At 45.3% G+C, this 18,647-nt stretch overlaps 2 protein-coding genes across 2 annotated transcripts in view; one reads left to right on the top strand and one right to left on the bottom strand.

The window, feature by feature from the left end:
• The window catches only part of LOC129835749 (oocyte zinc finger protein XlCOF6-like), a 64,409-nt gene that overhangs the window by 20,033 nt on the left and 25,729 nt on the right, over positions 1-18,647 (top strand). The window lies entirely within an intron of this gene.
• LOC129835757 (zinc finger protein 79-like) lies at positions 1,731-16,743 on the bottom strand. Its single transcript, XM_055901522.1, has 3 exons — positions 16,444-16,743; positions 10,542-11,003; positions 1,731-6,788 (listed from the first exon to the last, which is right to left on the bottom strand). Exons 1-3 carry the CDS (start codon positions 16,607-16,609, stop codon positions 5,440-5,442), a joined length of 1,977 nt encoding a protein of 658 aa, XP_055757497.1. The 5' UTR covers positions 16,610-16,743; the 3' UTR covers positions 1,731-5,439.

Consider the following 18,647-nt stretch of genomic DNA (forward strand, 5'->3'; position numbering starts at 1 on the left):
TCAGGAAGGTAAAACCACCCTCAGGAAGGTAAAACCACCCTCAGACTCAGGAAGGTAAAACCACCCTCAGACTCAGGAAGGTAAAACCACCCCCAGACTCAGGAAGGTAAAACCACCCCCAGACTCAGGAAGGTAAAACCACCCCCAGACTCAGGAAGGTAAAACCACCCCCAGACTCAGGAAGGTAAAACCACCCCCAGACTCAGGAAGGTAAAACCACCTTCAGGAAGGTAAAACCACCCCCAGACTCAGGAAGGTAAAACCACCCTCAGACTCAGGAAGATAAAACCACCCTCAGACTCAGGAAGGTAAAACCACCTCCAGACTCAGGAAGGTAAAACCACCTCCAAACTCAGGAAGGTAAAACCACCCCCAGACTCAGGAAGATAAAACCACCCTCAGACTCAGGAAGGTAAAACCACCATCAGGAAGGTAAAACCACCCCCAGACTCAGGAAGGTAAAACCACCCCCAGACTCAGGAAGGTAAAACCACCCCCAGACTCAGGAAGATAAAACCACCCTCAGACTCAGGAAGGTAAAACCACCCCCAGACTCAGGAAGGTAAAACCACCCCCAGACTCAGGAAGGTAAAACCACCCCCAGACTCAGGAAGGTAAAACCACCCCCAGACTCAGGAAGGTAAAACCACCCCCAGACTCAGGAAGGTAAAACCACCTCCAGACTCAGGAAGGTAAAACCACCTCCAGACTCAGGAAGGTAAAACCACCTCCAGACTCAGGAAGGTAAAACCACCCCCAGACTCAGGAAGGTAAAACCACCTCCAGACTCAGGAAGGTAAAACCACCTCCAGACTCAGGAAGGTAAAACCACCTTCAGACTCAGGAAGGTAAAACCACCCTCAGACTCAGGAAGGTAAAACCACCCTCAGACTCAGGAAGGTAAAACCACCCTCAGACTCAGGAAGGTAAAACCAGACTCAGGAAGATAAAACCACCCTCAGACTCAGGAAGGTAAAACCACCCCCAGACTCAGGAAGGTAAAACCACCCCCAGACTCAGGAAGGTAAAACCACCCCCAGACTCAGGAAGGTAAAACCACCTCCAGACTCAGGAAGGTAAAACCACCTCCAGACTCAGGAAGGTAAAACCACCTCCAGACTCAGGAAGGTAAAACCACCCCCAGACTCAGGAAGGTAAAACCACCCCCAGACTCAGGAAGGTAAAACCACCCCCAGACTCAGGAAGGTAAAACCACCCCCAGACTCAGGAAGGTAAAACCACCCCCAGACTCAGGAAGGTAAAACCACCCCCAGACTCAGGAAGGTAAAACCACCCCCAGACTCAGGAAGGTAAAACCACCCCCAGACTCAGGAAGGTAAAACCACCTCCAGACTCAGGAAGGTAAAACCACCCCCAGACTCAGGAAGGTAAAACCACCCCCAGACTCAGGAAGATAAAACCACCCCCAGACTCAGGAAGATAAAACCACCCTCAGGAAGGTAAAACCACCCTCAGGAAGGTAAAACCACCCCCAGACTCAGGAAGGTAAAACCACCCCCAGACTCAGGAAGGTAAAACCACCCCCAGACTCAGGAAGGTAAAACCACCCCCAGACTCAGGAAGGTAAAACCACCTCCAGACTCAGGAAGGTAAAACCACCTCCAGACTCAGGAAGGTAAAACCACCTCCAGACTCAGGAAGGTAAAACCACCTCCAGACTCAGGAAGGTAAAACCACCTCCAGACTCAGGAAGGTAAAACCACCTCCAGACTCAGGAAGGTAAAACCACCCCCAGACTCAGGAAGGTAAAACCACCCCCAGACTCAGGAAGGTAAAACCACCTCCAGACTCAGGAAGGTAAAACCACCCCCAGACTCAGGAAGGTAAAACCACCCCCAGACTCAGGAAGGTAAAACCACCCCCAGACTCAGGAAGGTAAAACTACCCCCAGACTCAGGAAGGTAAAACCACCCCCAGACTCAGGAAGGTAAAACCACCCCCAGACTCAGGAAGGTAAAACCACCTCCAGACTCAGGAAGGTAAAACCACCCCCAGACTCAGGAAGGTAAAACCACCCCCAGACTCAGGAAGGTAAAACCACCCCCAGACTCAGGAAGGTAAAACCACCCCCAGACTCAGGAAGGTAAAACCACCTCCAGACTCAGGAAGGTAAAACCACCACCAGACTCAGGAAGGTAAAACCACCCTCAGACGCAGGAAGGTAAAACCACCCTCAGACGCAGGAAGATAAAACCACCCTCAGACTCAGGAAGGTAAAACCACCCTCAGACTCAGGAAGGTAAAACCACCCTCAGACTCAGGAAGATAAAACCACCCTCAGACTCAGGAAGGTAAAACCACCCTCAGGAAGGTAAAACCACCCTCAGACTCAGGAAGGTAAAACCACCCTCAGACTCAGGAAGGTAAAACCACCCCCAGACTCAGGAAGGTAAAACCACCCCCAGACTCAGGAAGGTAAAACCACCCCCAGACTCAGGAAGGTAAAACCACCCCCAGACTCAGGAAGGTAAAACCACCCCCAGACTCAGGAAGGTAAAACCACCTTCAGGAAGGTAAAACCACCCCCAGACTCAGGAAGGTAAAACCACCCTCAGACTCAGGAAGATAAAACCACCCTCAGACTCAGGAAGGTAAAACCACCTCCAGACTCAGGAAGGTAAAACCACCTCCAAACTCAGGAAGGTAAAACCACCCCCAGACTCAGGAAGATAAAACCACCCTCAGACTCAGGAAGGTAAAACCACCATCAGGAAGGTAAAACCACCCCCAGACTCAGGAAGGTAAAACCACCCCCAGACTCAGGAAGGTAAAACCACCCCCAGACTCAGGAAGATAAAACCACCCTCAGACTCAGGAAGGTAAAACCACCCCCAGACTCAGGAAGGTAAAACCACCCCCAGACTCAGGAAGGTAAAACCACCCCCAGACTCAGGAAGGTAAAACCACCCCCAGACTCAGGAAGGTAAAACCACCCCCAGACTCAGGAAGGTAAAACCACCTCCAGACTCAGGAAGGTAAAACCACCTCCAGACTCAGGAAGGTAAAACCACCCCCAGACTCAGGAAGGTAAAACCACCTCCAGACTCAGGAAGGTAAAACCACCTCCAGACTCAGGAAGGTAAAACCACCTTCAGACTCAGGAAGGTAAAACCACCCTCAGACTCAGGAAGGTAAAACCACCCTCAGACTCAGGAAGGTAAAACCACCCTCAGACTCAGGAAGGTAAAACCAGACTCAGGAAGATAAAACCACCCTCAGACTCAGGAAGGTAAAACCACCCCCAGACTCAGGAAGGTAAAACCACCCCCAGACTCAGGAAGGTAAAACCACCCCCAGACTCAGGAAGGTAAAACCACCTTCAGACTCAGGAAGGTAAAACCACCTTCAGGAAGGTAAAACCACCTTCAGGAAGGTAAAACCACCTCCAGACTCAGGAAGGTAAAACCACCTTCAGGAAGGTAAAACCACCTCCAGACTCAGGAAGGTAAAACCACCTCCAGACTCAGGAAGGTAAAACCACCTTCAGACTCAGGAAGGTAAAACCACCCTCAGACTCAGGAAGGTAAAACCACCCTCAGACTCAGGAAGGTAAAACCAGACTCAGGAAGATAAAACCACCCTCAGACTCAGGAAGGTAAAACCACCCCCAGACTCAGGAAGGTAAAACCACCCCCAGACTCAGGAAGGTAAAACCACCTTCAGACTCAGGAAGGTAAAACCACCTTCAGACTCAGGAAGGTAAAACCACCTTCAGACTCAGGAAGGTAAAACCACCTTCAGACTCAGGAAGGTAAAACCACCCTCAGACTCAGGAAGGTAAAACCACCCTCAGACTCAGGAAGGTAAAACCACCCTCAGACTCAGGAAGGTAAAACCAGACTCAGGAAGATAAAACCACCCTCAGACTCAGGAAGGTAAAACCACCCCCAGACTCAGGAAGGTAAAACCACCTCCAGACTCAGGAAGATAAACCACCCCCAGACTCAGGAAGATAAACCACCCCCAGACTCAGGAAGGTAAAACCACCCCCAGACTCAGGAAGGTAAAACCACCTCCAGACTCAGGAAGGTAAAACCACCCCCAGACTCAGGAAGGTAAAACCACCTCCAGACTCAGGAAGGTAAAACCACCTTCAGGAAGGTAAAACCACCTCCAGACTCAGGAAGGTAAAACCACCTTCAGGAAGGTAAAACCACCCCCAGACTCAGGAAGGTAAAACCACCCTCAGACTCAGGAAGGTAAAACCACCCCCAGACTCAGGAAGGTAAAACCACCCCCAGACTCAGGAAGGTAAAACCACCTCCAGACTCAGGAAGGTAAAACCACCCCCAGACTCAGGAAGGTAAAACCACCCCCAGACTCAGGAAGGTAAAACCACCTCCAGACTCAGGAAGGTAAAACCACCCCCAGACTCAGGAAGGTAAAACCACCCCCAACTCAGGAAGGTAAAACCACCCCCAGACTCAGGAAGTTAAAACCACCCTCAGACTCAGGAAGGTAAAACCACCCCCAGACTCAGGAAGGTAAAACCACCCCCAGACTCAGGAAGGTAAAACCACCCCCAGACGCAGGAAGGTAAAACCACCCCCAGACTCAGGAAGGTAAAACCACCCTCAGACTCAGGAAGATAAACCACCCTCAGACTCAGGAAGATAAACCACCCTCAGACTCAGGAAGATAAACCACCCTCAGACACAGGAAGATGGAAACTATTTTATTCTATTTTCTCATATACAGACTTATGACCAATCACATGTGGCTCTAACCCCACTCCCCCACTGACCAATCATGTGGCTCTAACCCCACTCCCCCACTGACCAATCATGTGGCTCTAACCCCACTCCCCCACTGACCAATCATGTGGCTCTAACCCCACTCCCCCACTGACCAATCATGTGGCTGTATCGTGATCATATACAGACTTATGACCCAGTATACTTTTCCAAATATGGGTAATTGGTATTACGGAAAATAAATACAAAACCTTTAGGAGCCATGCCATTTTGAAGAGGTTTCTTCTACCTCTTGTAAGATTTACAGGCAGATTATTCCATTGAATTAGATCTGCTTTCATATAGTTGAGTAATGATATAAAGGCATCTTTCTATATTTGTTGTTTGTTGTCACTCATTAAGCATCCTAAGTATTTGATATGTTTCTTTTTCCTATTGCCATTCATTATTTTTCCCCAGACAATCTCTTTGTCCTAATGTTCTTTCCAGTAACCGAAAGGTTTGCTGGATCGAATCTACGAGCTGACAAGGTAAAAATCTGTCGTTCTGCCCATGAACAAGGCAGTTAACCCACCGATCCCCGGGCGCAGACAACGTGGATGTCGATTAAGGCAGCCCCCCAGCACCTCTCTGATTCACAGGGGTTGGGTTAAATGCGGGAGACACATTTCAGTGGAATGCATTCAGTTGGAACACTACCTAGGTATCCCCCTTTCCCTTTCTTTCAGTTTCTGTCCTGTTTTCTTCCTTTGTGGACTTTGTCTACATGCCTCAGAAGATTTGTCTTCTGAGTGAATCCTTTACCACAGAAGGAGCAGCCATGTTGTTTCTCTCCTGTGTGAATCAGTTTGTGCCTCCTTAGATCCCCTTTCTGATTGAAGCTCCTCCCACAGTCACCACAGCTAAAAGGTTTTTCGCCTGTGTGAGTCAGTTTATGCATGGATAGATGTTCCTTCCGATTGAAGCTCTTCCCACAGTCACCACAGCTAAATGGTTTCTCTCCTGTGTGAGTCAGTTTATGCATGGTTAGGTGCCCCTTCCGATTGAAGCTTTTCCCACAGTCACCACAGCTAAATGGTTTCTCTCCTGTGTGAGTCAGATTGTGCATGGTTAGGTGCCCCTTCCGATTGAAGCTTTTCCCACAGTCACCACAGCTAAATGGTTTCTCTCCCGTGTGAGTCAGTTTGTGTATGGTTAGGTGACCTTTCCGATTGAAGCTTTTCCCACAATCAACACAGCTAAATGGTTTCTCTCCTGTGTGAGTCAGTTTATGTTCAGTTAGGCTCATCTTCCGATTGAATCTTTTCCCACAGTCACCACAGCTAAATGATTTCTCTCCTGTGTGAATCCTCATGTGATTGGACAGAGCTCCTTTGTGTTTGAAGGTCATTCCACAAACAGGGCAGGTGCAGGGTTTCCCACTGTGACAGAGTCGGACATGGGCCTTCAGTTGACAGGTAGAGTTGTAGCTTTTTTTGCAAAAGCTGCATTCGCTGAGTCTCTTCTTGGTGAGAGTCACATGTCTCTGCAGGTCAGCTTTCAGAGCAAACGCTTCACCACAGTCACGGCAGTGGTACGTTGTTCTAGACATGGTGCTGGGTTTGGAACAATGTTCCCCCATTGGTGGGTTTTGATCCAATGGTGGGCTGGGATCCAATGGTGGGCTGATGTCAAGTCCTACTGTGTAGCTGCTTACGGCTGAGCTGTGGCTGGAGGCATTGTTTTGATTATCTGTAGAGTCACAGGGAATGTTGAGACCCTTAATGTGGGTGACAGTGACAAAAGGTTTGAGATCCACTGTTTCAGAGTCACTCTCTCTGTTCTCCACAGTCTTGGTTTGGTCCTCCTGATCACATTCACTTTTCACACAGGAAGGAGTGAATATGAACTTCATGATATCAGGCTCCAGACCTTGAAGCTGCTCTTCCTCCTGACTGGTCCTGACTTCCTCCTGTTCATCTTTAATCTGTGTGGTCTCTGGGTCCTTCTGCCCCAGACTGGGGCTCCACTCCTGCTCACAGTGCTGCTGCTCAGGGGGAACCTCCTCTTCAGAGACAGAGAGCTGCAGGGATTCTGGAGGGAAGGAGAGGAGGAGCAGAGGTTACCTAGCTATACAGCCTGGATACAGAGGTTACCCAGCTATACAGCCTGGATACAGAGGTTACCCAGCTATACAGCCTGGATACAGCCTTGACAATAGGGCTAGGCGATATATAGGGGGGAAAAAATGTTTTAGCGTGATATGGAAAATGCCTGTATCGCAAGAATGTAGATATTACTTTTAGGCCATATCGCCCAGCCCTACTTGATACCCTGCAGCCGTTAGGACTGAATGAGGATTTATCGGATTGTGAGGTCCCTGGTAAAAACCTCAGAGTTCCAACACCCTAGGTCTGGAAAAAAGGTAGTGTTAAAGATGTTAAATAACATCTCCCTTAACGTCAACAAAACGAAGCTGATCGTGGACTTCAGGAGACAGCAGAGGGAGCACGCCCCAATCCACATCGACGGGACCACAGTGGAAAAGGTGGAAAGCTTCAAGTTCCTCGGCGTACACATCACTGACAATCTGAAATGGTCCACCCACACAGACAGTGTGGTGAAGAAGGCGCAACGGGGGGCTTGGCCCCTAAGACCCTCAGAAACTTTGACAGATGCACAACCGATAGCATCCTGTCGGGCTGTATCACCGCTTGGTACGGTAACGGCACCGCCCGCAACTGCAGGGATCTCTAGAGGGTAGTGAGGTCTGCACAACGCATCACCGGGGGCAAACTACCTGCCCTCCAGGACACCTACACCACCCGATGTCACAGGAAGGCCATAAAGATCATCAAGGACACCAACCTCTCGAGCCACTGATAGTTCACCCCGCTATCATCCAGAAGGCGAGGTCAGTACAGGTGCATCAAAGCTGGGACCGAGAGACTAAAAAACAGCTTCTATCTCAAGGCCATCAGACTGTTAAACAGCCATCACTTCCCAGCATCAACCTGAATTATTTAAAAAATATTTATAAATAACGTCCCTTTGTCAGGTCCCTGACTTTCAAAGATAATTCGTAAAAATCCAAATAACTTCACAGATCTTCAATGTAAAGGGTTTAAACACTGTTTCCCATGCTTGTTCAATGAACCATAAACAATTAATGAACATGCACCTGTGGAACGGTCGTTAAGACACTAACAGCTTACAGACGGTAGGCAATTAAGGTCACAGTTATGAAAATTTATGACACTAAAGAGGCCTTTCTACTGACTCTGAAAAACACCAAAAGAAAGATGTCCTGGGTCCCTGCTCATCTGCGTGAACGTGCCATAGGCATGCTGCAAGGAGGCATGAGGACTGCAGATGTGGCCAGGGCAATAAATTGCAATGTTCATACTGTGAGATGCCTAAGACAGCGCTACAGGGAGACAGGACGGACAAGTGATAGTTCTCGCAGTGACAGACCACGTGTAACAACACCTGCACAGGATTGGTACATCCGAAAATCACACCTGCGGGACAGGTACAGGATGGCAACAACAACTGCCCGAGTTACATCAGGAACGCACAATTCCTCCATCAGTGCTCAACACTGACGAGTCGCGGTTTTGTCTCACCAGGGGTGATGGTCGGATTCGCGTTTATCTGTCGAAGGAATGAGCTTTACACCAAGGCCTGTATTCTGGAGCGGGATCGATTTGGAGGTGTAGGGTCCATCATGGTCTGGGGCGGTGTGTCACAGCATCATCGGACTGAGCTTGTTGTCATTGCAGGCAATCTCAATGCTGTGCGTTACAGGGAAGACATCCTCCTCCCTCATGTGGTACCCTTCCTGCAGGCTCATCCTGACATGACCCTCCAGCATGACAATGTCACCAGCCATACTGCTTGTTCTGTGAGTGATTTCCTGCAAGACAGGAATGTCAGTGTTCTGCCATGGCCAGCGAATAGCCCGGATCTCAATCCCATTGAGCACGTCTGGGACCTGTTGGATCGGAGGGTGAGGGCTAGGGCCATTCCCCCCAGAAATGTCCGGGAACTTGCAGGTGCCTTGGTAGAAGAGTGGGGTAACATCCCACAGCAAGAACTGGCAAATCTGGTGCAGTCCATGAGGAGGAGATGCACTGCAGTACTTAATGCAGCTGGTGGCCACACCAGATACTGACTGTTACTTTTGATTTTGATCCCATCTTTGTTCAGGGACACATTATTCCATTTCTGTGGAACTTGTTCAGTTTATGTCTCAGTTGTTGAATCTTATCTTCATACAAATATTTACACACGTTAAGTTTGCTGAAAATAAACGCAGTTGACAGTGAGAGGACATTTCTTTTTTTTTGCTGAGTTTATAATTAACTAGTAAAGTCAGTTAAGAACACATTCTTATTGCCAATGACAGCCTACCCAGGCGACGCTGAGCCAATGACAGCCTACCCAGGCGACGCTGGTCCATTGACAGCCTACCCAGGCGACGCTGGGCCAATGACAGCCTACCCAGGCGACGCTGGGCCAATGACAGCCTACCCAGGCGACGCTGGGCCAATGACAGCCTACCCAGGCGACGCTGGGCCAATGACAGCCTACCCAGGAGACGCTGTGCCAATGACAGCCTACCCAGGCGACGCTGGGCCAATGACAGCCTACCCAGGCGACGCTGGGCCAATGACAGCCTACCCAGGCGACGCTGGGCCAATGACAGCCTACCCAGGCGACGCTGGGCCAATGACAGCCTACCCAGGCGACGCCCTATAGGACTCCCTATCACGGCCGGATGTGATGCAGCCTGGATTCAAAACCAGGTACTGCAGTGACGCCTCTTGCACTGAAATGCACTGAGATGCAGTGTCTAGGACCACTGCGCCACTCGGGAGTTACTCAACCCTGCACCTTAGAGAATGCTGCCCTTTATACATAGACATGGAATCACTGGTCACTTTAATAATGTTTACATACTGCTTTACTCAAATGTCTACACTATTCTACTGTATTTTAGTCAATGCCACTCCAACAATGCTCATCCTAATATTGATATATTTCTTAATTCCATTCTTCTACTTTTTAGATTTGTGTCTTGTTGTGAATTGTTAGATACTATTGCACAGTTGGAGCAAGGAACACAAGCATTTCACTACACTCGCAATAACATCTGCTAAATATGTGTATGTGACCAATAACATTTGATTTGAAGTACAGAGATCCTTGATGAAAATCTGCTCCAGAGCGCTCAGGACCTCAGAAAGGGTGCAAAGGTTTTAACAGGACTATGACCCTAAGCACACAGCCAAGACAACGCAGGAGTTGCTTCGGGACAAGTCTCTGAATGTCCTTGAGTGGCCCAACCAGAGCCCGGGCTTCAACCCGATCGAAGAGAGACCTGAAAATAGCTGTGCAGAGACTCTCCCCATCCAACCTGACAGAGATTGAGAGGATCTACAGAGAAGAATGGGAGAAACTCCCCAAATACAGGTGTGCCAAGCTTGTAGCGTCATACCCAAGAAGACTGGAGGCTGTAATCGCTGCCAAAGGTGCTTCAACAAAGTACTCAGTAAAGGGTCTGAATAATTATGTAAATAGAATATGAAAAAAAATATATCTAAAAACATGTTTTTTCTTTGTCATTATAGGCTATTGTGATGTCATTAGTAAATTCTAGAACCTATTTTCATACATTCAAATAACTTCCTGGTTTTTGTGACACAGACATGTTTGTAACCATGTACAGCTAGCTGTCAGTACGTCTACATACTAACCTATTCTACATAGTGTACAGTAAAAGTGAATAAAAACATTTTCATTGAGTACAACTATAGCTAACTATCAGTAGATCTACATACGAACCTATTCTACATAGTTTAATCTCCGGTGTGATCCGCAGAAGTCTCCGTAGCCGATCATTCTCCTCCTGGTACTCTGCTACCGCTTTCGCAAATTCCCTGGAAATCTCCACAGCAGCAAACGCCGTTAAACGCTCATTTAAAAACTCTCGAAACGACTGTAGTTTAGATGTTTTCAGTGGACTGAGAGTTGGGTGTTCAGCTAGTACGGCTTCTTGACATGGGTCCTCCTGATCACATTCACTTTTCACACAGGACGGACTAAATATGAACTCTATGACATCAGGCTCCACCCCTTGAAGCTGCTCTTCCTCCTGACTGGTCCTGACTTCCTCCTGTTCCTCTTTAATCTGTGTGGTCTCTGGGTCCTCCTGTCCCAGACTGGGGCTCCACTCCTGCTCACAGTGCTGCTGCTCAGGGGGAACCTCCTCTTCAGAGACAGAGAGCTGCAGGGATTCTGGAGGGACTGAGAGGAGGAGTAGAGGTTACCACAGTCCCCAAATCCAGAACAAATTCAAGAAAGCGTACAGTATTATAAAGAGCCATTGTCTCATGGAACTCTGTTCCATCTCAAATTGCTCAAATGAAAAGCAAACCTGTTTTAAAAAACAGATAAAGCAACACCTCACAACGTCTCTCCTCTACTTGACCTAAATATTTTGTGTGTATGTATTGATATGTAGGCTACGTGTGCCATTAAAAATGTTTTCTGTAGTTCTATCCTTGAGCTGTTCTTGTCTATTAATGTTCTGGATGATGTCATGTTTCATGTGGACCCCAGGAAGAGTAGCTGCCGCTTTTGCAACAGCTAATGGGGATCCTAATAAAACACCAAATACTTTATTAAATTCAGTCACCCCACCATGGTTAGTGTTGGTATGTAACTGTTAAATTCAGTCACCCCACCATGGTTAGTGTTGGTGTATAACTGTTAAATTCAGTCACCCCACCATGGTTAGTGTTGGTATGTAACTGTTAAATTCAGTCACCCCACCATGGTTAGTGTTGGTATGTAACTATTATGTCATTCTGTATTATGATTCATGTTCTGTGTGGACCCCAGGAAGAGTAGCTGATGCTTTTGCAACAGCTAATGGGAATCGTAATAAAATACCAAATAACCACAGTATAAGTCACAATAACCATAAAACGGTCAAACAGGGGAATGGTTCTAATCGTTTTTCCACCATTCACTTTTCCCCATAGGAGATTTTACAATAACGTAAAATAAGGGCTGTGTTTTGTGTAGGCTTACCCTTTTCAATTACTTAAAATAAGGAGGCTAACCCTGGCGTGACATTTTGATAACCGTGTAAATCTCTCTAGGACAAGGTGACTTTTATTAATATATTGCCTATATTTATCCCCCACAAATGAAATGATAATCAGCTCCTCATGTGGCTATCATAAAGAACTACAAACATAAAGAACTACAAACATAGAACTACAAACACAAAGAACTACAAACACAAAGAACTACAAACATAAAGAACTACAAACATAAAGAACTACAAACATAAAGAACTACAAACATAAAGAACTACAAACATAAAGAACTACAAACATAAAGAACTACAAACATAAAGAACTACAAACTCCACAATCTTTTATTTGATATTTTGTTATTTTCATCATTGCAGCATCAAGAGTTTGTCCTTGTAACCTCTCCTTTTGAATTTATGAAGAAGGCACAGTGATGCTGAAACGTTGGTGATTTACTCAGTTTATATGAGGAGTATATATATATCATTTCTGGGTCATTTCTGGGTGTGCGCCAACTCATGTTTGTTTATTCTACCAAATAATTGATTAAAACACACTTTTTATCAATGAAGGTCTACAGTCGTGGCCAAAGGTTTTGAGAATGACACAAATATTAATTTTCACAAAGTCTGCTGCCTCAGTTTGTATGATGGCAATTTGCATATACTCCAGAATTTTATGAAGAGTGATCAGATGAATTGCAATTAATTGCAAAGTCCCTCTTTGCCATGCAAATGAACTTAATCCCCCAAAAACATTTCCACTGCATTTCAGCCCTGCCACAAAAGGACCAGTTGACATCTGGTCAGTGATTCTCTCGTTAACACAGGTGTGAGTGTTGACGAGGACAAGGCTGGAGATCACTCTGTCATGCTGATTGAGTTCGAATAACAGACTGGAAGCTTCAAAAGGAGGGTGGTGCTTGGAATAATTGTTCTTCCTCTGCCAACCATGGTTACCTGTAAGGAAACACGTGCCGTAATCATTGCTTTGCACAAAAAGGGCTTCACAGGCAAAGATATTGCTGCCAGTAAGATTTCTGCCACTAAATCAACTATTTATCGGATCATCAAGAACTTCAAGGAGAGCGGTTCAGTTGTTGTGAAGAAGGCTTCAGGGCGCCCAAGAAAGTCCAGCAAGTGCCAGAACCATTTCCTAAAGTTGATTTAGCTGCGGGATCGGGGCACCACCAGTACAGAACTTGCTCAGGAATGGCAGCAGGCAGGTGTGAGTGCATTTGCATGCACAATGAGGTGAAGACTTTTGGAGGATGGCCTGGTGTCAAGAAGGGCAGCAAAGAAGCCACTTCTCTCCAGGAAAAACATCAGGGACAGACTGATATTCTGCAAAAGGTACAGGGATTGGACTGCTGAGGACTGGGGTAAAGTTATTTTCTCTGATGAATCCCCTTTCCGATTGTTTGGGGCGAACCCAGAAAAAAGCTTGTCCGGAGAAGACAAGGTAAGCGCTACCATCAGTCCTGTGTCATGCCAACAGTAAAGCATCCTGAGACCATTCATGTGTGGGGTTGCTTCTCAGCCAAGGGAGTGGGCTCACTCACAATTTGCCTAAGAAAACAGCCATGAATAAAGAATGGTACCAACAAATCCTCTGAGAGCAACTTCTCCCAACTATCCAGGAACAGTTTGGTGACGAACAATGCCTTTTGTGACAAACTCCAAGCATTGATTATGCAAGAATGGGCTGCCATCAGTCAGGATGTGGCCCAGAAGTTAATTGACAGCATGCCAGGGCGGATTGCAGAGGTCTTGAAAAAGATGGGTCAATACTGCAAATATTGACTCTTTGCATCAACTTCATGTAATTGTCAATAAAAGCCTTTGACACTTATGAAATGCTTGTAATTATACTTTAGTATTCCATAGTAACATCTGACAAAAATATCTAAAGACACTGAAGCGGCAAACTTTGTGAAAATTAATATTTGTGTCATTCTCAAAACTTTTGGCCATAACTGTACAGTAGCCTCAGCAGCACTCTGTATGGTAGCACCATGGTGTAGCCAGAGGACAGCTAGTTTCTGTCCTCCTCTGCGTACAATGACTTCAATACAAAACCTAGGAGGTTCATTTTTCTCACCCCCTTCTATAGAATTACACAGTAATTATGACAACTTCGGGACGACATCCTCCAACCTATCAGCTCCTTGAGCATGAACTGACATGTTGTCCACACAATCATAGGATCAGAGAATTAAACTAGTACTGAAAGCATAAGCTACAGCTAGCTAGCACTGCATAACATGTGGTGAGTAGTTGACTCAAAGAGAGAAAGACAATAGTTGAACACTTTTGAACGATTTAATACCTTCAAAAATGAAGGAGAAGATAGAGAGAGCTGGCTAAATTTAGTCTATTTTTCACTTCCACTTAGCTAGAGAATGCAGCTAGCTAATTAAGCCTACTCAAACACCCAGCTCAAAAAGAGATGGATGCTATGTTAGTGTAACCAATGGCTAGCTAGTTAGCGGTGCGCGCTACTAGCGTTTCAATCGGTTGACGTCACTCGCTCTGAGACCTTGAAGTAGTTGTTTCCCTTGCTCTGCAAGGGCTGCGGCTTTTGTGGAGGGATAGGTAACGATGCTTCGTGGGAGGCAGTTGTTGATGTGTTCAGAGGGTCCCTGGTTAAAGCCCAGGTTGGGGCGAGGAGAGGGACAGAAGCAACACTGTTACATTAGCTAGCTGGCTATCCAACCCTGGAACTCTTCCAAGTCAAGATAAGCTTTTGGTTTTATTAATTTATTTCCACCGGGGCCCACCGGTGTAACTGCTAAACTGCTTGCTGACTACACTGTACTGCATGATTGTAGAGGGTTTACTAACGTGATAGTTCTAGTAGCTATGTTGACTATGACGTTATAATTTAACTAGACAAGTCAGTTCAGAACAAATTCTTATTAACAAAATACAGTCTACTGGGGAACAGTGGGTGAACTGCCTTGTTCAGGGGCAGAACGACAGATTTTTACCTTGTCAGCTCGGGGATTCGATCCAGCAACCTTTTGGTTACTGGCCCAACGCTCTAACCACTAAGCTACCCGCCGCCCCATGTTAGCTAATAATGGTTAAAACGGTGAAGGCTGTGTGTGGTGGTTATGATATGAAGGTTTGGCTTGGAAAGATTTTTTTGTCTGGTCACAGACAGCTGATGTGTTGTGCACTGAAGGGAAAAGGTGAGAGGAGGAGAGCGCGTAAACGTAAGAAGGAATTATAGCTACAACGTTCAAAGTGATCATACTGTTTGTATGTTGCTGCTACGAAAGTGAACTGCGTTTGCGTGTAATCAGGGGTGTATTCATTCCACAGATTCTGTTGAAAAACTTTATTAAACGGAAGCTAGCGGAACAGGGATAAACATACCTGAATTTGTCCAATAGAAACTCTTGTTTGCAACTGTTGGACTAATGATTACACCCTAGATCAGCTAGATGCAGGCAAGAGTGTGCAAGGCGGTATTAAATGTGTCGCTGTCTGTCACCTTGATTACTCAAATGTTTCTCAACCTGTGCATCTGTGTTGTATACTATCATTCATAGGCTAAGCTACGTTGTAGCAACCTCATGATGGCTATAGGGAAAATGTGAGTATTGTGTAGTAACCTAAACCTATCAATGTTACATTGAGCTGGGTGAATGGAATATGAATGACAGTAACCTAAACCTATCACTGTTACATTGAGCTGGGTGAATGGAATATGAATGACAGTAACCTAAACCTATCACTGTTACATTGAGCTGGGTGAATGGAATATGAATGACAGTAACCTAAACCTATCACTGTTACATTGAGCTGGGTGAATGGAATATGAATGACAGTAACCTAAACCTATCACTGTTACATTGAGCTGGGTGAATATGAATGACAGTAACATAAACCCATTAATGTTACATTAAACTGGGTGAATGGAATATGAATGACAGTAACATAAACCCATTAATGTTACATTAAACTGGGTGAACGGAATATGAATGACAGTAACATAAACCCATTAATGTTACATTAAACTGGGTGAATGGAATATGAATGACAGTCATCCAATATGCTGTAATAGAAATAAGGCCGTGCTCATAAAAAAACAGCACCGACCGCCAGTGAAGAAAATATTGCTAAAAGTCACCTTGTCTGAGAAAGATGTACATGGTTATCAAAACGTCACACCGGGGTAAGCAAACATGAAACGCAGTCCAAAGTTCTAAAATCCCCCATAGGAAAAATGAATGGTGGAAAAACGAACCATTTCCCTGTTTGAGCGCTAGGTTGTTCCTGCTATTACTACACCTCCACTGGGGCTCTATCAGTCTTTAATTAAACATCAGGGTTGTGGTCAATTTGAATTTTTAAGCCAGTCAATTCAAGACTAGGTTAACTATAATGCCAATTCAATAATTAAAAACTAGAATCCATTTTCAATGACTTCTCAGTAATTGAAGAGAAGCTATTTACTTCTAAAGTTTATAATATTTTTTATAATAAATTAAAATCACTTCCTGTTTTTATGACATTGTTTTTATTAATACACGGTAAGTTTAAAAACAACTTCTTCAACATGTATGAAGTGGTGATCAGTTAACAATTTATCACTAAAGTGGAACTATAGCTAGCTATCAGTATCTACATACTAACCTATTCGACATTGTTGTATCTCTGGTGTCCTCCGCAGAAGTCTCCGTAGCCGATCATTCTCCTCCTGGTACTCTACTACCGTTTTCTCAACTTCCCCGAAAATCTCCAAAGCAGCCGCCGTTAAACGCTCATTTAAAAACACACACAACATCTGTAGTTTAGACATTTCAATACAATTAGAGTTGGGTAGACTATTTAGTTTAGTAAGTAAGTCTTTCTTTACTCCACACAAGGAACAATAAAAACTCGTTACCAATCCTACTTCCGTGTTCCAGTCAAGGAGTCTTAGGACATTCTTTGTTCTAGTTGGTGACGAACCCAGAAACACAACAGGGCCGCCAGCTGGATGGGAGTTTACTGTGCAAGGCAGCCTACAGACCAGTAGTAAAGGAAAACGACGACTACATGTACACAAATAGTGGTTATCATAGTACAGGATGATATGAGAGAATCAATTCTTCCCCAGGAGTCAACAGTTTATCATTACTCCATACAAGATTAAATCAACATGATGAATGAGCAGCATTACGTCAGAATTTACGAGAAATACTCTTGGACAAATGCAAGGATGCCTTTTCTGGAGTAGTTTTTAATTTCATGTATCAATGACATCAACCTGACCTAAATCAAATGATCAGATATTGTTGTTTCTAATGAAGGGAAAAATTAAACAGACTTTGAACATCAGAACTGTGAATTTCCTACAATACTCTGTACTGTTTGATCATTACCTCGTCATTCAAATCAAATCAAACTTTATTTACATACATTGTTTTACAACATTAAGTCCATGGTACAGTATACGTATTTATCTGAGGCCCATAGTATGAATGGTCTGGAGTTGCTTTCCTTTCCTAAGAGTGTTGTCCACATTCTGCCTTTTTATTCCCATCTTCTGAACAAAGATGTTATTTCTATGGTCAGTTTTTCTATTTTTGTGTATATTATTCATATTCCTCAGCAGATAAGTCTTCTGAGTCAATATTTTATCACAGACTGAGCAGCCATGTTATTTCACTCCTGTATGAGTCTGCCCATGTTCATTTAGGTGCTTCTTGGGATTGAAGCTATTCCCACTGTCACCACAGCTAAATGGTTTCTCTCTTCTGTGAATTCTCATGTACATGGACAGATGTTTAAAGGTTTTGCCATAAAAGGGGCAGGTGTAGGGTTCCCCCAAAGGGGGGTTCGGATCTAATGGGGGGCTGAAATCCAATGGTGGGTTGCTGTCAAGTCCTACATGGTCGCTGCTTATGGCTGAGCTGTGGCTGTAGGCATTGTTCTGATTATCTGGAATTTTGAAACCCTTTAGGTGGGTCACAGTGGCAAAAGGTTTGAGATCCACTTGTTTAGAGTCACTCTCTCTGTTCTCCACAGCCTGAGTTTGGGGAAGAGTCAAGCACTGAAGTGGGTCCTTCAGATCACATTCCCTTTTCACACAGGAAGGAGTGAATATGAACTCCATGATATCAGGCTCCACCCCTTGAAGCTGCTCTTCCTCCTGACTGGTCCTGACTTCCTCCTCTTCCTCTTTAATCTGTGTGGGCTCTGGGTCCTCCTGTTCCAGACTGGGGCTACACTCCTGCTCACAGTGATGCTGCTCAGGGGGAACCTCCTCTTCAGAGACAGAGAGAGAGAGAGCTGTAGGGAGTCTGGAGGGAATGAGAGGATGAGCAGAAGTTACCTATACAGCATAGAATTAAAGAACACTTGAATGATACACATGAATTCTAGATCTCTGTGATCTATATAGTCAAGGAGGAGTCGAACCTCCAGCGCCATAGTCAAAGACTGTGCCTGAGGTTGAGCAGAGGGTCCATTAAAAATATGGTACAACAACTTTCAACCAACCTTTACTTGGTGATACTTTATTCTCGATTTAGAAGAAAACATATTTTTTTAATACCCTTGTTTGCTGCCGGACTTCTCACATTTCCCAGCATCTTTTCTGGAACTAGTCATTCGTTAATCTCGTTTACCCAGAAGTAATATCATCTGGTGAAAGTTTGTCATTTCCTGTTTTACTTCTGCGGAGGGGGGATGCTGTTAACAATTGTGATTAAGTCTCCTCCCTCGTAAATGTAAACTCTCGACCAAACCCTTCCGTTTATTAAGTCCAAAATGCACATTTTTGTTTTCATGAATTTTTACAATAGAGCCTATTTTGGCAGAGCAATCTGTTTATCATCCACACACAGCATCAT

Source organism: Salvelinus fontinalis, chromosome 36, assembly GCF_029448725.1.
Source record: "Salvelinus fontinalis isolate EN_2023a chromosome 36, ASM2944872v1, whole genome shotgun sequence".
In the NCBI taxonomy this organism is placed as follows: Eukaryota; Metazoa; Chordata; class Actinopteri; order Salmoniformes; family Salmonidae; genus Salvelinus; species Salvelinus fontinalis.